This window comes from Ovis canadensis, chromosome 3 (genome assembly GCF_042477335.2).
Source record: "Ovis canadensis isolate MfBH-ARS-UI-01 breed Bighorn chromosome 3, ARS-UI_OviCan_v2, whole genome shotgun sequence".
NCBI classification, from domain to species: domain Eukaryota; kingdom Metazoa; phylum Chordata; class Mammalia; order Artiodactyla; family Bovidae; genus Ovis; species Ovis canadensis.
In genome coordinates, this window is record NC_091247.1 from 25,881,981 (window position 1) to 25,899,973 (window position 17,993).

General features: G+C 36.8%; 1 protein-coding gene across 6 annotated transcripts in view; it reads left to right on the top strand.

The window, feature by feature from the left end:
* Window positions 1-17,993, top strand: part of GEN1 (GEN1 Holliday junction 5' flap endonuclease) — a 31,180-nt gene that overhangs the window by 712 nt on the left and 12,475 nt on the right. For 3 of the 6 annotated variants that reach the window (XM_069580241.1, XM_069580240.1, XM_069580239.1), the window contains exons 2-7: window positions 6,047-6,219; window positions 7,095-7,281; window positions 10,803-10,979; window positions 12,649-12,759; window positions 14,765-14,838; window positions 17,053-17,144. In XM_069580241.1, coding sequence (XP_069436342.1) covers window positions 6,047-6,219; window positions 7,095-7,281; window positions 10,803-10,979; window positions 12,649-12,759; window positions 14,765-14,838; window positions 17,053-17,144 — 814 coding nt within the window. Of the gene's footprint in view, window positions 1-453; window positions 698-5,611; window positions 5,715-6,046; window positions 6,220-7,094; window positions 7,282-10,802; window positions 10,980-12,648; window positions 12,760-14,764; window positions 14,839-17,052; window positions 17,145-17,993 lie in introns of those variants that run through there. The other 3 variants (XM_069580245.1, XM_069580244.1, XM_069580243.1) reach the window with 3 other exon arrangements.

Here is a 17,993-nt window from a genome sequence, read left to right on the forward strand (position 1 = left end):
GCTCGCCCCCGCGGGGGAGATATCCGCCGCCGCTAAGCGCAGAACCGAGGCCCTGGGTCTCAGATGGTCTCGCCAGGGCCCCGTGGGGCAAAGTCTCACGCCATGTGCTAGGCCATCCTGGGCGAGCCTTTCTCGATCACCCTGTGGGCACACTTGGGTGTTCCTCCTGTTAGGTGTTAACTCTGTGTTTGAAAATAACTTCCCTCGTAGCAACTACCTTAAGGCTTTGTGGTTGTTTATATATAGTCTTTCTTTCCCGCCCCCACCCCCACCAGCTCGTGCCTGGTTTACATTGTAAACCCTCTCAGTAAACATCGGAACTAAAGAAAGTGTAAATTCCTTGGCTTAGCTTTCAGTGCTTTGCTTCCCACTTCAGTCTTTACACAGCTCTTGCCGTGACATGCTAATCTAGCTATGTAATCCACTTTCTGTACTCCAACACTTCCTTTCTAGATGGAAAAAAGATATTTACCGCTAACCCAGAACACCCCCAAAGAAACTGATGTCTAAAGGTATCAAATATATGCTCCGATCCTAGCCCTTGCCATGACACACATAGGACATAGTCAAAATAGATGAAAACTCTACAGCCTCTGGCCGAAGTGGTCCTTGTTGGTAAGAGATGGGAAACACGGTTGGGAGGTCTGTGCTTAGCTGTCACTTCCTTTAGGAAGCCTTCCTTGATGCCCTACACTAGGTAAGCTGCCTTCTTCAGATCTATATACTCCTCTTCCTCTATTTAACCTTACTTCTGTGCCTGTACTTGTCTCCTTGTTGAAATTCCCTTTTTATCTCTAAGCTCACCTAACCACTTTTTCACTACTGTATCTCCAGTAGCAAGATGAGTTCTGGTAAATTATAAGCATTTAATAAGTGTTTACTATTAGCATGTTAAGCCTGGGTTATATTATGCTTCAAAGTTTAGGCTAAATTCAGATGAAAATAAAACAGTAAACATAACATTAATTAGTGAAATTATGTGGTATATCCTATACAGTATAATCCTGTACTGAAATAAATTTTATACAGTTTACCAAACTTTATATGAAAATAGTTATCTACATGAGAATTGGGAAATTAAAAGTATTTCCTTCTTTATCATTAAAAAAGATTTCTAATGTTTATGCCTAAAATAAAACTGTTTAATAAAATTATATTTTTACATAAATAAGACCATTGACCTCTTTTTGTGTTCTTTAAATTTGATTCATTAGTGGAATTAGCAAGGTTCTGTGCTTTTCTCACCTCATTCAGTTTTATAATTAACCAATAAAAGCTTATTAGCTTTTAAGGAAGTTTTAGGAGCATAAACTGATTTATGGGCACCATATGGTTACATCAAAGGATTTGGTTTTGTTTTAATCTGAAGGGGATTCTTAAGCTCTTTCTTTAAACTAGAAATCCATGTTTTTTCTACCAAGTGATAATAATCTGAAATAGAGTTTAAATACCAGGCTATCAAAATTGATGATGAGATTCAAAGAATGTCAGAATCTTGTAATTCATCTTTTTTAACACCTCTCATTTTGTAGATGGGTTAAATGTCTTCCCAAGGTTACACATACAGTTAATGTATCCAAGATCAAAATTCTAGGTTTTCTATCCCAAGTCCAATGCTTTTTCACTAAAGCAAATAAATTGAAACCACTAGTAAGGCTATAAAATTATTTGCTATAGGTTTCTCTGACTTTCTTATTCACATAAGTGTTCTTGCATCATATTAATTCTATGGAATAATATGATTAATTATGATTATTAATATTTAATTAATTATAATTAAATATAAATTCTATAGAATTAATATTTTAGGAGATTTTCTTTATATAAATAATATACATTGATTGCATGAGCAGATTGATGTCAGTGAAGTCATGTTATAAAATATGAGTAGAGACTCATCAAATCCTACACCACAAAAAATTTCAAATTGCAACCTATTGAAATAAAAACGGAACATAAAGTTATACAGTTTAGGGTGAGTTTGCTATGTGCTATGTGCAGTGTTTTTAAATTTTACTCAATGCTGAGCTATTTTCAAGTAACCTTTTCAGGTTGATCATGACCTCATGCAGGAACCATCAGTTCTATATTTAAATCTAGTTGTACCTGGATATCTTAAAAATTGTTACATTCTGTCCCTTTTTGGAACTTTATATGCTTTACAGTCTTAGCGTTGCTACTTAATATCACTTCAGAGGCAGAGCTGGTGCCAAGAAAGGAACAAACAATGAAATGGCTTCTGTGTGTAGCTTCTAATGATTGTGTAGGAGTAGGAGGTAAGGCAATGGCACCCCACTCCAGTAGTCTTGCCTGGAAAATCCCATGGACTGAGGAGACTGGTAGGCTGCAGTCCATGGGGTCACTGAGAGTCAGACACGACTGAGCGACTTCACTTTGACTTTTCACTTTCATGCATTGGAGAAGGAAATGGCAACCCACTCCAGTGTTCTTGCCTGGAGAATCCCAGGGACGGGGGAATCTGGTGGGCTGCCATCTATGGGGTCGCACAGAGTCGGACACGACTGACAAGCGACTTAGCGGCGGCGGCAGGAGGTGATAAAAAGTGGAAGCAGGGAGGCCAGATAGGAGACTGCAGAAAGAACTAAGGGAATTTTCTTCAGAAATTGGGATTTAGGGTGTGTTTTAGAGACAAGGGACTTGCTGATCAAGTTGCTGTTAGTAAAGAGAACAATCAAGAATGACTGCTAGGTTTTTGGCCTAAGCAACTGAGTATTTGGGAATGACTAAGGGTAGACAGTTTTGAGGAGAGATGGTGGAATCAAGAATTAGATGCCCATTGTCAGTTCAGTTCAGTCACTCAGTCGTGTCCGCCTCTTTGTGACCCCATGGACTACAGCATGCCAGGCTTCCCTGTGCATCACCAACTCTTGGAGCCTGCTCAATCTCATGTCCATATTGTGTATCCATGTAAAGATAAAGTAGGAGGTTAGATTTTCTTTATCAATAACTTGGAGAAGGGAATTCCCTGACAGTCCAGTGGTTAGGACTGTGGGCTTCTATTGCAAGAGGCTTGTGTTGGGGAACTAAGATCCCTGTGCAGCCTAACCAAAGAAGGAGTACAGTTTACATTTCAGTCCTATACATAAATGTGTGTTTGTGTGTGCCATGACAAACAACACTGCACTATGTGACACCCAACACCCTTATTCGTCACTGTCTATATTAGAGCTGTGGTTGGAAGGAGTGAGCTTTAGATCTGGAAGGGCTGGGGAAAAGATCTACTTTGCCTGAGACCAGGTGACTCATTCTTAGGTGTTCTGCAATAAACCAGAAGGTGTGACTCTCATCCCTAAAAAAACCATACTGAAGTCATGTTTGATACTCATGCACTCGTAAAGTTATAGAACATTGCTTTTTATTGACCACATATTTAATTGAAATATGACTATATCCATATTTCGTTACTTAATATTTAGGCAAGACAACCTTGATTCTGCATCTGCTGCAATGTCACCCACATTCAATCTGTGGGCCTTCTTGTGAAATAGATAGTACAAGCACTGGAACCACCATTAGCTAATGCTTTCTTCTCTTTAAATCTATAATACTCCTTCTAAAGTGACATATGAGCAAAAGTTTGTGCAGCTCTTAAAAATGAGTGCACAAAATACTACTTGTGGTAACACTGGCCACATTTAAAATTAAGATTCAGAAAAGCTCAGAGAAGGACAACCATGCTTCCAGCATTTATTTTCTTTGCAGTCATGTACAACTTGAGAGCATTTACTTTTACTATGGACTCTGTTAAAGGAACAGACAATACGGTTGCATTTTATTTAGAATTGTTTTACATTATGATGATAGTTTTTTGTCTTAATATGTTTTTATATCCTTGTGTTTTTAGAAGGAAATAAGGTCATTACTCAGAGGATATCTGTAATATATCTGTCTAGTCCAAGCTATGATTTTTCCAGTAGTCATGTATGAGTGTGAGAGTTGGACCATAAAGAAAGCTAATTGCCAAAGAATTGATGCTGTTGAACTGTGGTGTTCGAGAAGACTCCTGAGAGTCCCTTGGATTGCAAAGAGATCCAACCAGTCAATCCTAAAGGAAATTGGTCCTGAATATTCATTAGAAGGACTGAGGCTGAAGCTGAAGCTCCTATACTTTGGCCACCTGATGCGAAGAACTGACTCATTGGAAAAGACCCTGATGATGCTGGGAAAGATTGAAAGAAGGAGGAGAAGGGGATGACAGGATGAGATGGTTCGATGGCATCACTGACTCAATGGACATGAGTTTGAGTGAGCTCTGGGAGTTGGTGATGGACAGGGAAGCTGGATGTGCTGCAGTCCATGGGGTCACAAAGAGTTGAACACGACTGAGCGATTGAACTGAACTGGTCTGTTATATAGTCAGACTGAATCTTCAAATGCTACATAATAGTTTTTATCAAATAATAAAGGAAAAGAAAAACAGCTATCAGTTCAGTTCAGTTGCTCAGTCGTATCTGACTCTGCGACCCCATGAATCGCAGCACGCCAGGCCTCCCTGTCCATCACCAGCTCCTGGAGTTCACTCAGACTCAGGTCCATCGAGTCAGTGATGCCATCCAGCCATCTCATCCTCTGTCGTCCCCTTCTCCTCCTGCCTCCAATCCCTCCCAACATCAGAGTCTTTTCCAGTGAGTCAACTCTTCACATGAGGTGGCCAAAGTACTGGAGTTTCAGCTTCAGCATCATTCCCTCCAAAGAAATCCCAGGGCTGATCCCCTTCAGAATGGACTGGTTGGATCTCCTTGCAGTCCAAGGGACTCTCAAGAGTCTTCTCCAACACCACAGTTCAAAACAGCTATAGATGTTTAATAAAGGAAAACTTGCATATAGAAAATACCAAAGCAGGTTACGATAGCAGAGCTTAAGCTAATTTTTTTTTTTAATATCATGTACATAGAAAAGTTTTAACGGTTTTTTTTTTGGCTACTGAAACTGTGCTCCTATACTCAGTCGCTTTAGTCATGTCCAACTCTTTGCAACCCCGTGGACTGCAGCCCTCCCTATAGGCTCCTCTGTCCATGGGATTTCCTAGGCAAAAATACTGGAGTGGTTGCTATGCCCTCCTCTAGGAGATTATCCTGACCCAGGAATCAAACCTGCATCTCTTTTGCGTTGCAGACAGATTCTTTACTGCTACGGCACCAGGAAAGCCCAAATGGGACTATAGGTCACTTTAAAATATTTTTCTTTAAAAAGATGTTTTATTTCCCCACAGTGAACATGTGTGATGTTGTAATTTAAAAAGCCAATGCTCTTTTTTAAAAAAATAATTACCTATTCTTCAAGTCTTCATTTTCTATCTCCCCTCCACTTATCCACCAGAGTTTTCCTTCATTAATCCTGTGTTTTTGTCTTTTGTTCGTATGTTTGCATTCTTCCTTGTTTTTGTCTCTTTGTTTTTTCCTGATTATGATAGAGGACTAGTCCTATTCTCTCTTTAGGTATGTAGATCAAGGAGTGAATTCTCAACAAGACAAATACACATTACCAGTTCCTTCGATTTTTCTCTGCATTTGTTAGCTCTTATTATTCACTGGAGCAAAGCCAATTACCACCCTTTGGGATGAGGGTAATTTTTCCTTTTATTTTCCAGATTTCATTCAGTATTAATGTGACCATGTGAAAAATTTTATTGTCAGCCACTGCTGCAGGCAGCGTGGAAAAGAAGAATGAAGAGAGACAACCATTGACATTTGGTGACTTTAAATTTTAAAGTAACTTTATTTTTCAGTAATACAGAAAAACATATTGGGTGACATGAGTGGATTTTAAGGACAAATTCAGCATGCTATATTCTGCTGATAACTTTTCAGCTGCTGCATCAGTATTTTTGTAGCCACTAAGTGTATTACCACCATTTTTCATGTTTCAGGTATTCTTGATTCATCCTGAAGAGCTGACTAGTAAAAGAAAATGAGAATACTATTTATGAATCACCCCCAACTAGCTCAAAATACACTGTCTAAATTTTTTTTCTGAGCTTCTGTGTCTTTTAACAATCTTTTGAAAAGTTTGTTTCAAATAACAGATAACCACCAGGATGGGAGTAAATGACTTGTGGCAAATTTTGGAGCCTGTTAAACAACACGTCCACTTGCACAGTCTCAGTGGGAAAACCATTGCGGTTGATCTGAGTCTCTGGGTGTGTGAAGCACAGACAGTCAAAAAAATGATTGGGACAGTCATGAAGCCCCACCTCAGGTAAAGTAGACATTCTCAGAATATAGGTAGGTGGACGTCTTGGTTTTGTTTCCACTTCATTTGTTTTGTTGTTGCCATTTTGCATTTTCAGATTTTAAAATGTATTCACATGCCCATATCTGCCATCTCCATATTGTGTGTGTGCCTGCTCAGTCAGTTGTGTCCAACTCTTTGCAACCCTGTGGACTATAGCCCATCAGGCTCCTCTGTCCATGGGATTTTCCTGGCAAGAATACTGCAGTAGATGGCCATTTCCTCCTTCAGGAGATCTTCCTGACCCAGGGATTGAACACATGTCTCCTGCATTAACAGGCAGATTCTTTATCACTGAGCCACCTCATACTGGTGACTCACAAATTTGTACTTCATACCCTTGAAGCTCCAGACTCGTAGACCTGACTGCGTATTTAACATATCCCCTAGGATGTTTCAGTGACTAAAAGCCAGGAATTTGGGAGCCATTCTTCCCCTGCTTTGCCTCTCCCCGTATCCAGTCCATCTGAAGTCTGGCCAGTTCCCCTTCCAGAACATATGTTGCATTCACAAACTTTTCTCCAGAAGCACTACCTCCGTGTATGACAACATCTCTTATATGCCCTGTTGAGATGAAGTTTTCACTAGCTTCCCTCCCTCTTCTCTTGGCCTCCTCCTCCTCCAAACCATTTCCCACATAGCAATTAGAATAATCATAAATCTCCTTTGCTAAAAAACAAGCAGTGGTTTCTCAGTTCAGTCCGCTGAAAATCATAATAAATAAGACATTATTGCATGTTGCATTTTTGATACTAGTGTCTTTGCCATTATGTCATTCTGCAGTGTTGACTTCTGCTATTCATATATGATGATTAAAGTATCATTAACTTTTTCTATTTCAGGAATCTGTTTTTTCGTATCTCATATTTAACGCTAATGGATGTAAAGCTGGTGTTCGTTATGGAAGGGGAACCCCCCCACCTGAAAGCTGATGTCATCAGTAAGAGGAATCAGGTCCGATATGGACCTTCTGGAAAAACATGGTCTCAGAAAACAGGGAGATCACATTTTAAGTCAGTCTTGAAGGAGGTAAGCATTCGGGCCTGATTCAATAATTCTGATTTGAATTAAAGAGTGTATTTTACTGTAATAAACTTTGTTGGTCAATATCTTTAATACTTACTGTCTTCACTAAAAGGCCAATGTGAATAGAGAAGAGAGTTTATGCTTTGGAGTGAAACACCCATGTTCAAGTTCCGATTCTGGCATCTAGAAACTCTAGGGGCAAGATTTTTAACCTATCTTTGCCTCATTTCCTACTCTGTAAAATGAGGGTGATAATACTTTACAAGGTTATAGTGAAAATCAGAGAAAATATATCTAAAGCAACTGGTACATAATTGGGACTTAATATGTTAAGTTTCATGAAACCTTCAGCACTTAACAAATTCCCAGAATAGCAGTCTCATTAATTCATACTTTACTCATTCAGGATTAATAATAGTTGATAGATAGAATTTGATTTGGCTTCCCTCAGGGCTTTGAAATTACAAAAAGTTATTATTTTAATATGTTTATCTGTTACAAAATATATCTTAAAAAAAGATAAATCTATAATAAGATAAAGTGTATAAGTAAAACAATAGGAAGCTATAACTATTTTGTATCTTTTTAAATGTGTTTAATTTTTAAAGTTGTCATAATCATGCACAAGTAATTTTTATCTTGGACTTTTCACTTAATGTAGCATACCCGTATTTCCCTGTTACCATATTCTATTCAGAATTATTACTTGTAATGGTTGTACTTGAAATCATTCCCCATGGTTGTATATTATATATTGTTTGCTTTTCAGTTCTTCTCTATTATACATGAAATCGTGAGAAACATTTTTTTTGTGAACATAGCTTTTTCTTGTGATTTGAAAATAAATTACCCAAAGTGGGCTTGATAGACCTAAGTTTAGAAAGGATTTTATATAACTCTTGCCAACTACTTCCTACCAGTACAGATATGAGATAAGCAATTTCAGTGCATCCACAAAATCTTTGGATATTAAGAGTTCTATCTTTGTACTATTATATGCAAAGTCAAAGACATTTATTGGTTTATATAGTACATATAAATACATATAATACATAGTTATATGTCATATTCTTTTAATGGTGAAGTAAAACATTAAGTTAGTTTTAGTCCTTCTGTAAGTAATGACCATCATATCCTTTTCCCACTTAACCTTTTTGAGGTTTTACTATTGTTTTGTTCAATTTCTTTATAGGCTAAGGATATAAACCTTTTATGATATTTGTTTTGAGTTCACATCCCTGTTTTTCTTCTTAAATGTTGATTAAAATTTTAATTTCTTTTAAAAGACATTGCACAAATTAATAAGCTTTTTTCTCCAGAAGTTTTGTCCTTTTTTTTTTTCTATTTTTTATTTTCATGTGATTAAAAAAAGTAATTTTCAATTAGTGATTATTCCATCTTAATGACTATCAATAATTGAAGAAAATATCTGTCCTGTATTCTAATTATTATATATCAGTTCCTAGAAATATCTATGGTTCACATACTGAAGGCATTAAACACCCAGTATAAAGCAAAAAGGTGTTTGTCTTTTTGAGAAAATGCTTCTATTCTTATTTCTTTATTTCACCAGTTGTGGTGTACTTAGACATTTTATGTTGATTCAGTGTTGCCTGCCCATTAATCATTATCGTATTTCTCTACAGTCTGTTGCTAGGCCTTATGTTCTCCTAATCTAGTGCCATTTTTAGTTGCAAGCATGTAAAGCACAAATTAGTCCTCCAAAACAACCCCTACCCCACATCATAGAGACTTAGGGCAGGGAAAATTCCAGCCAACCTCATCACAAATTCTGCGCTAGCTTTTGAAAAGAGTTAGGAGGACATGCACAAGAATCTTGGAGAAGGCAATGGTACCTCACTCCAGTACTCTTGCCTGGAAAATCCCATGGACGGAGGAGCCTGGTAGGCTGCAGTCCATGGGGTTGCTAAGAGTTGGACATGACTGAGCGACTTCACTTTGACTTTTCACTTTCATGCACTGGAGAAGGAAATGGCAACCCACTCCAGTGTTCTTGCCTGGAGAATCCCAGGGAGCCTGGTGGGCTGCAGTCTATGGGGTCACACAAAGTCGGACACGACTGAAGCGACTTAGCAGCAGCAGCAGCACAAGAATCTGGAATCTCTTGTTGTTTTTTATGAAAGGATACTTCTTATCTAGGGGTAAGGAAGAAACAACTATGTTTCAGTTGAGCAGCACCTATAACAAGTCTGTCTCCCTAAGGTCGCCTAGCTGGAGTCCTGAAAAGGACCCTTTTTTTGACTTGATATTTTGTCTTTCTGAACCTTGTCCACCTTGGGCAACATCTGGCAGAGGTTTTTTATTACATAATATAACATGTAAACAACCAATTAAAACAAGAGATATTTATTCTGTCCCTCTAGAAGCAAGTAAATAGCCACTTTTCCTCACCATACCCAGTATTCCCCAATGATAGAATGAGAGTGTGACATACAATAAAAAAGAATGCACTAAGCTGTAAAGCTGAAGCTACCCAACAGAGGTAAATTCATAACCCAAAGAAAGCTATAGCAGATTATACATCAGGAGGTTGATAACAAACATCCTGCACAGACTTGTGACTTCCCTGGAGCACTCCAACAACCGGCCCCTGTGTGGTTTCCCACAATAAGAGTTTCATTGTACAGGGGAGGTGATAAAAAGTGAACTTTTAAGTTCTCAAGCCAAAATTGTGTACTTACAACTTCTTCAGAAGAGCTCATATTGGGATGGTCATCATGTGAAAAGGATTGCTATAGTTTTACAAATGTAAATGTTAATTGATTAATTATTATAATTTAAAGATATTTCCAAATTCTTGAGATAACACTGAACAGTGAAAATTGAATATTCGTTACTTTAAAAAAATAATTTTTAAGTTAATATTTAATTGGATACAGATTACTTTTTAATTGACATCAAAGGCATTCTAACATGTATACTATCATGTAAGAATCAAATCGCCAGTCTATGTCTGACGCAGGATACACCATGCTTGGGGCTGGTGCATGGGGATGACCCAGAGAGATGTTATGGGGAGGGAGGTGGGCGGGGGGTTCATGTTTGGGAACGCATATAAGAATTAAAGATTTTATATTTAAAAAAAAAAAAAGAAAATTTTAAATAATCCAAAGTAACCCATCACCAATCTTTAAAAATTATCAACTTGAGCAATTTTGTTTCACCTATACTCCCCCCTGCTTCCCTACTTCCACATTATTTTGAAGCAAATCCCACACATAGTATTGTTTCTCTTAGTGGGTCAGTACCTTTCTCTAAAACATATGGCTCTTATAAAAACATGACTCAATACAGTATTTATTAATGTACATAAAAGTTCAGCAATCATTCATCCCTTAATGCTTGAAAGTATTGTGTTCACATTTCCAATTATTTCTTAAATATCATAATTTAAAACATAACTAAAAAGCTATTAGTATTTGTAATATAACAGTAAGTTAAACACCATAAAAAGCAGCAATGCAAATGTTCCTAGATTTGTTGCACCTACTTTTTCTTTTCAGTGTCTTGATATGCTGGAATGCTTAGGAATTCCCTGGGTCCAAGCTGCTGGTGAAGCTGAAGCCATGTGTGCCTACCTCAACGCCAGTGGTTATGTGGATGGCTGCCTCACCAATGATGGAGACGCTTTCCTTTATGGGGCCCAGACTGTTTATAGGAATTTCACTATGAACACCAAGGTATTTTTCCTTTCTCTTTTTCAGCATTTGTTTTAAAAACTAATTTTTTAAAGGGGATTATTAGAAGATTAGATAAACTAAAACGTATAAAATGCTTACCGTAATGCTTGTGTTTTTTTGTGTGTGTGCACATGATCGTGAAGTCTTGTCTGACTCCCTGCAACCCTACGGACTACAGCCCGCCAGGCTCCTCTGTCCATGGGATTCTCCTTGCAAGAACACTGGAGTGGGTTGCCATTTTCTTCTCCAGGGGATCTTCCCAACCCAGGGACAGGACCAGGATCTCCTGCATTGCAAGGGGGATTCTTTACCATAATGCTTGGTACACAGCAATTGCTAAATAAAATGTTTACTCATATTAAAAATATCACTACTGCATGGTTCGTTCTCTTTTAAATGTGGATTTCTCTAAGAACTTGATTTGTTTCACATGGTATACTTCTGAATCAGTTTCAGTTATGTGTTATAAAATGTCATGTGATATGTATTGCCTTGAACCAGAATTTCCACTGTTAGTAAGCCTCAAAACACCTCCAAGTATGCAAAGAGAGATCTATAAGGATGTTATTAGTAGTTGCAGCATTGTCAATGCTTGCAAAAACTTGGCAAACAACTCAAATGCCCATTGATAGGGAATGGCTAAATACAGCCATGGTTTTCATGGAGGCAGGTACTATACATGGGACGTATTCATTGTAACTGTTGAGGGTTGAGCAAGGGAGACTATGGACATTTGATGTATCAAAGCCAGGAAAACTAAGCCATTTGCCAGAGAATTCTGTTATCTTTCTGAAAATGCTCCCAGTGTCCCCATTGAGAAAAACTGTCTTGGAGTCCATGTAGCATAATAGTAAGCAGTCATTAAGGCCTAGGTGGCTCTGGTAGTAAAGAACTCACCTGCCAATGCAGGAGACATGAGAGATGCGGGTTTAATCCCTGGGTCAGTAAGATACCCAGGGAGGAAGGCATGGCAACCCACTCCAGTATTCTTGTCTGGAGAATCCCGTGGAGGGAGGAGCCTGGAGGGATGCAGTCCATAGGGTTGCAAAGAGTCGAACACGACTGAAGCAACTAATATATCCAAATGTATTAGTGAGCAAGAAATATTGCAAAATAGTATTTTTATATAAGCCTATTTTTACTATAAATAAGCATTTGTATATATGTGTTAAAGAGTTTCTTAAAGGAATATGCGTGGCTATCAATAATAGTTACTTCAGATGATGCATTTACAGGGAATGTTTACTTTCTATAATATACATTTTATGTTTAATTATGTAAGATGAAAATCTACTTTTGTAGACACCAAAAAACAAGAAGAAAAAAATTACTACTATAGTTTTTTTAAAGCTATTTTTGAAACTTGATTTTATTTTCAGATGTTAAAATGTTAGGTTATATGAAGATTCTGGTGATCAAGATAATTTTAAACTTTTAGGATAAATATTTAGAGGCAGCTTTGACAAATTGGAGAAGGAAATGGCAACCTACTCCAGTATTCTTGCCTGGAGAATCCCATGGACGGAGGAGCCTGGTGGCTCCAGGGGGTCGCAAAGAGTCGGACACGACTGAGTGACTTCACTTTCACTTCACTTTGACAAATTATATTTTACAATGTTGATTTTGTTTAGTTTTCTGAAGATGAAACTAAATCTGTACCTTCTTCTAGGACCCACATGTTGACTGTTATACAATGTCATCCATCAAGACTAAACTAGGTTTGAATAGAGATGCTCTGGTTGGGCTGGCAATACTACTTGGCTGTGATTATCTTCCAAAGGTATGCTGAAATTGTATTTATTTAGTATTCATAGTGGCTTTTTCTCATACTTTACATGGTACATAAATATGAATATAATATGGTATTATATAGTTAAGGATCTAATTTAGATATGGGTGTAATAAGCTATTCAGTAACTAAAATAATCAATATTTCAAGTGACATTAAAATGCTTGCTAACTGTGACACTGAATGTTATAAATGAGAATAGAATCATAACTGGTACTACAGCCTGACTCTCAGTATACTATTACTCTAAGAGATTCATATTCACATTCGACTGTCCTTTTAGAAAAATAGGAGCTACTCTTTTCTTGTCTCATGCCAATATTAGTTTCTATCACTGTTTGTCTGTGTTCTGGTTTTGAATCTCCATAGTAACTTTTTAACTGGACACATGCTCCATGTTATTGTTACTGTTGCTAGGCAACATGATTATTGAGCTAAGTCATTCATCCCTCTATGCCTCTTAGCACTGCATTGAGCTTTGCTCATGAAAGCCTTTTTATTTTATATCTTAAGATAACAGTACATACTCAGTGACAGGTATAATAGGTGAGGGATGAATTAAGAATTAAAATCATAACCCCATTCATAAATATGATATTTAAAAATACAAAATGTTTTATACTGTAACTCCTGCTATTTTTATATAGTCCCATTATTATGTCCCTGCTGATCATCTTTGTATCCTTTTAAAATCCTTCATTATACTATAGACTGTATACCTAAGAGAAATCTAAAGAGGGATGACATGTATTTTTTTTCACTGGGGCATAGAAGAGGGAAAAAATAATAGGATAGTAAAATTATTAATTCTGATTTCTAATCTGTGTCACCAGTGACCAAATAGAGAAATCAATAATTTTTTTAACAAGAAAAGAAAACAGGAGGGAAAAAAGCTGTTAAATAACACACAAAAATAATTATTGTAGTTCTCATTCTGAAATAGAAAATTATTATTTCCTATATGTAATTGCATCATAATTAAAGTCTGGAAACAACCCAGTGTTGAATATCATAAGAAAAAATTTGCAAACTTGAACTGACAAAAACCAGTTTCAGCTATAGTGGTATTTATTACATTATAGACTAGCCTTGCCTATTTGATTTTTTATATCTTTGCAACCAAAACTGCTATCTATTTATATCATTGTACTTAATGATCTTTAAGACGCTACTGTAATAACATAATTTGCTGAAAAAATTTTTGGAAAAAATCTGATATGTAACTAAATGCTAATACAAGAAGGGTCATATGCAAAATATCTAGTAACTGGTTTACTAAAGACATAGGCTGTAGAAATGGAACGAGCTTCTGGTACCCTCTGTTGAGCCACGTGTAACCCTAATCCTCAGTGTAGGTGGGTTGGGAAGGGAATTCACATTAGGGAGAAGACTCCTTTGCCAGCAGGCACTCAGGATACGTGGGCAGTGACTGTTTACTAACCACTTTGGAAGTATTTTAACACTGATATGTCTATCCTGATACATATTGGCTAAAGAGCAGCATTGCTTACAAAAACATATTAATAAACTTTTATAGGAACTAGAAGACTCAATCTAAACCAGAAATTATCATGTGAATATACTTATTTATATAGATAGATAGATGTATGTATATGTAGAAATATATAGTATTAGAAATTAAATGTTTGTTTTAATTTTCTTAAGTTAAAATATTATCAAAATAATGAACATAGAAAATGAAATGCTGTTCATCTAAAATGCTGTTCCTCCCTCTCCTAAAATAAACTGTAAGTGCTTTTGTATGTAACTCTGACTTTTTTGGTTACATAAGTTAATACTATAATTGCTATTTAACCTACAAATCTAAGCCACACCATATTCTCTTCTGCAGTTTTCATTTACACCTAACAATGCGTCTTGCACATACAGTTACCTTCTTCTCTGAGCTGCATAGTCCTACACTGAATGAATGCATCATCCTTCAATCTGTTCTCTAGTGATTAACATTTGAATTTATTTTCCCACTTTCTGAAAGGGAGTCCCTGGAGTTGGAAAAGAGCAAGCATTAAAACTGATAAAGATTTTGAAAGGGCAAAGTTTACTTCAGAGGTAACTAAAAATTGTTTTTGCTTATGACATTAGTCTTCTAGTCTTGTTGAATTTAATAGTGTATACAATAAGTATTGGGCTTTCCAAAAAAGGGGTTTGTATTTTTAAGCTGATCTATATTTTCATTGACAATCACTTATTCTGATGTTTTCCAAAGAAAGCTGAAAAGAACATGTCCTAAGCCATGCTTTGTATCGTCAATATTATTAGCTCACTACAAACACAAGTAGGAAGATGTCAGATGGGTTTATTTATAACCATGGACATTTGCCATAAGCTATCTTAGACTATTTTATTAGCAAGTAAAGATAAACCAACATAATTTTATATTTAAAATTATTTTTATATAAATACTTCAATATTATATTTTTCTATAAATGAAATGTCTGACATGTTGCAAATATTTAATTAGTAACACTTGATGAAAAGTTTTATTTCACTACCCTTTGTTCTATATCCACACATTATAATGAATTTAGCCTATATGATTTGAGGATTCAGGCTTCTCTGGTAGTTCAGAAGGTAAAGAATCTACCTGTGATGCGGTAGAGCAAGATCTGATCCCTGGGTCTGAAAGATTCTCCTGGAGAAGGAAATGGCAACCCACTGCAGTATTCTTGCCTGGAGAATCCTATGGACAGAGGAGCCTGGCAGGCTACAGTCAGTGGGGTTGCAAAGAGTCGGACATGACTGAGCAACTAACACTTCATTTGAGGATCCAGGAAAATTAAGAGTATATTGAAGTTTGCAAACTCTGCTGTTTTGTTTTGAGCTTTCAGAACAAATCTATCAATTATATTTGCTTGATGAGGGCAATGTTTTATAAAAAATGAATATTGATGATAATAAAGCATAGAATGAATAGAAGGAAAGGAACCAGGACACTGAGACAGTTAAAATAATCTTGGCCTCCAGTAGGTATAAGATAGTAAATGAAAAGAAGCATCAAGTGGTAGAAATGAAGATTGGAATGACCATGAGAAAGATTTCAGATATTCATGCTCTTTCCTAAGATGCCTCTCTTTCCACTGTAAGGCTAATGATAGATCTAAGACTTTAATAAACTCGTTATTAATATCAGCAATTACTATTTTCCAAAGCAGGAAAGCAAAGGTGTACTTTGGCATGGGGATGAATTAAGGAATGATTTGGGAATTGTGAAGAATAAAAAAGGAAAAGCAAGCAAATATGACTCTTCAGTTCAGTTCAGATCAGTTCAGTTGCTCAGTTGTGTCCGACTCTTTCCGACCCCATGAATCGCAGCATGCCAGGCCTCCCTGTCCATCACCAACTCCCGGAGTTCACTCAGACTCTCGTCCATCGAGTCAGTGATGCCATCCAGCCATCTCATCCTCTGTCGTCCCCTTCTCCTCCTGCTCCCAATCTCTCCCAGCATTAGAGTCTTTTCCAATGAGTCAACTCTTTGCATGAGGTGGCCAAAGTACTGGAGTTTTAGCTTTAGCATCATTCCTTCCAAAGAAACCCCAGGGCTGATCTCCTTCAGAGTGGACTGGTTGGATCTCCTTGCAGTGCAAGGCACTCTCGAGTCTTCTCCAACACCACAGTTCAAAAGCATCAATTCTTTGGCTCTCAGCCTTCTTCACAGTCAACTCTCACATCCATACATGACCACTAGGAAAACCATAGCCTTGACTAGACGGACCTTAGTCAGCAAAGTAATGTCTGTGCTTTTGAATACACTATCTAGGTTGGTCATAACTTTTCTTCCAAGGAGTAAGTGTCTTTTAATTTCACGGCTGCAATCACCATCTGCAGTGATTTTGGAGCCCAAAAAATAAAGTCTGATACTGTTTCCACTGTTTCCCCATCTATTTCCTGTGAAGTGATGGGACCGGATGCCATGATCTTTGTTTTCTGAATGTTGGCTAACTATAAATCATTCTTTTTGAGACAGTTTCAGCAAAGGTGAACTTTTGGCAATATTTTATGTTTGTCTTCACAGTTGAAAATAATGAGATTATATTTTCTTATAATAATCTGTCATTCTGATTTTTATTGGTTTAGACTAACCTTCCCCTGAGTTTTAAATTTTTTTATGTTTTTATGTTCCCAGGCTAGGACAGCAACTTTACTGCCAAAGGGAAAATAAGTAGGCAAGTGGAAAGGATCAGAATAGCCTGACCTTTGAGAACATGACAGTTTGGTAGCCTTAGTATTTGTTTGTTGTTTTTTTTAAACCATTTTCTTTTAAAGGTTTAATCAGTGGAATGAAAAATCTTGTTACTCTAACTCACAACCAGTACTCGTTAACAAACTGGCTCATTGCTCTGTGTGTTCCCATCCAGGTAAGCAGACATAAGGAATGATATCTCTAGAACATTGCTGTCAAGCTACCTATGTTTAATATATACCTATGTTTCATCTCTATTCCTTTGGTACTTTTTACTTACCTACCTTCCTTACCAGATTAGGAACCCACAGAGTCAGGAGTTGTGTCACAGAGACACAGTAGACACCCTGTAAATACTTACTGAATGAAGTAATGTCGTATCAGTGATAGATATAGGATAACCGTAGCTTCAAACTGCATTATCAAAGTATTTCAGTGTTAAAATTATGTTTTCAGTGTAGAAATCCAAAAAAATTGTACTGATAAATCTTAGGGGAAAATGGAAGTGTTTTTGTATCAGTGTTTTGTTTATCTTTATATGGTGTATTTTTATTGTGTGTGAAGATAGTGACAACATTAATTTCTAATACATGTTCACTGTTACTAAAAATAGCTTGGATTCTCTTCATTAGTCTTGATTTAAAAAATGATGTTCCTGGGAATTCCCTGGCAGTCCAGTTGCTAGTGCTCCATGCTTTCACTGCCAAAGGCCTAAGTTCAATCCCTGATCAGGGAACTAATAAATAGACTAAAAAAAAGCCCATTTATCTCTTTGCAATATAAGAATTATCTTAAAAAAAAAAGATGTTTCTGACATGTACTGGGTTAAAAAAGCCTTTTGCTCTCAGGAGAGATTAGGAGATGATGTTAGCTCATCTTTTAAAAGAAATTCTGCTCTATCTATTTTTCTTAATATATTTTCATTGGCATTTAAGAATTATAGATGATAGCATGGAAGAAATAAATGTTTTTATAGATAAGATGCCATTCTGCAGGGTGTTTTTTTTTGTTTTTTGATGCCTTA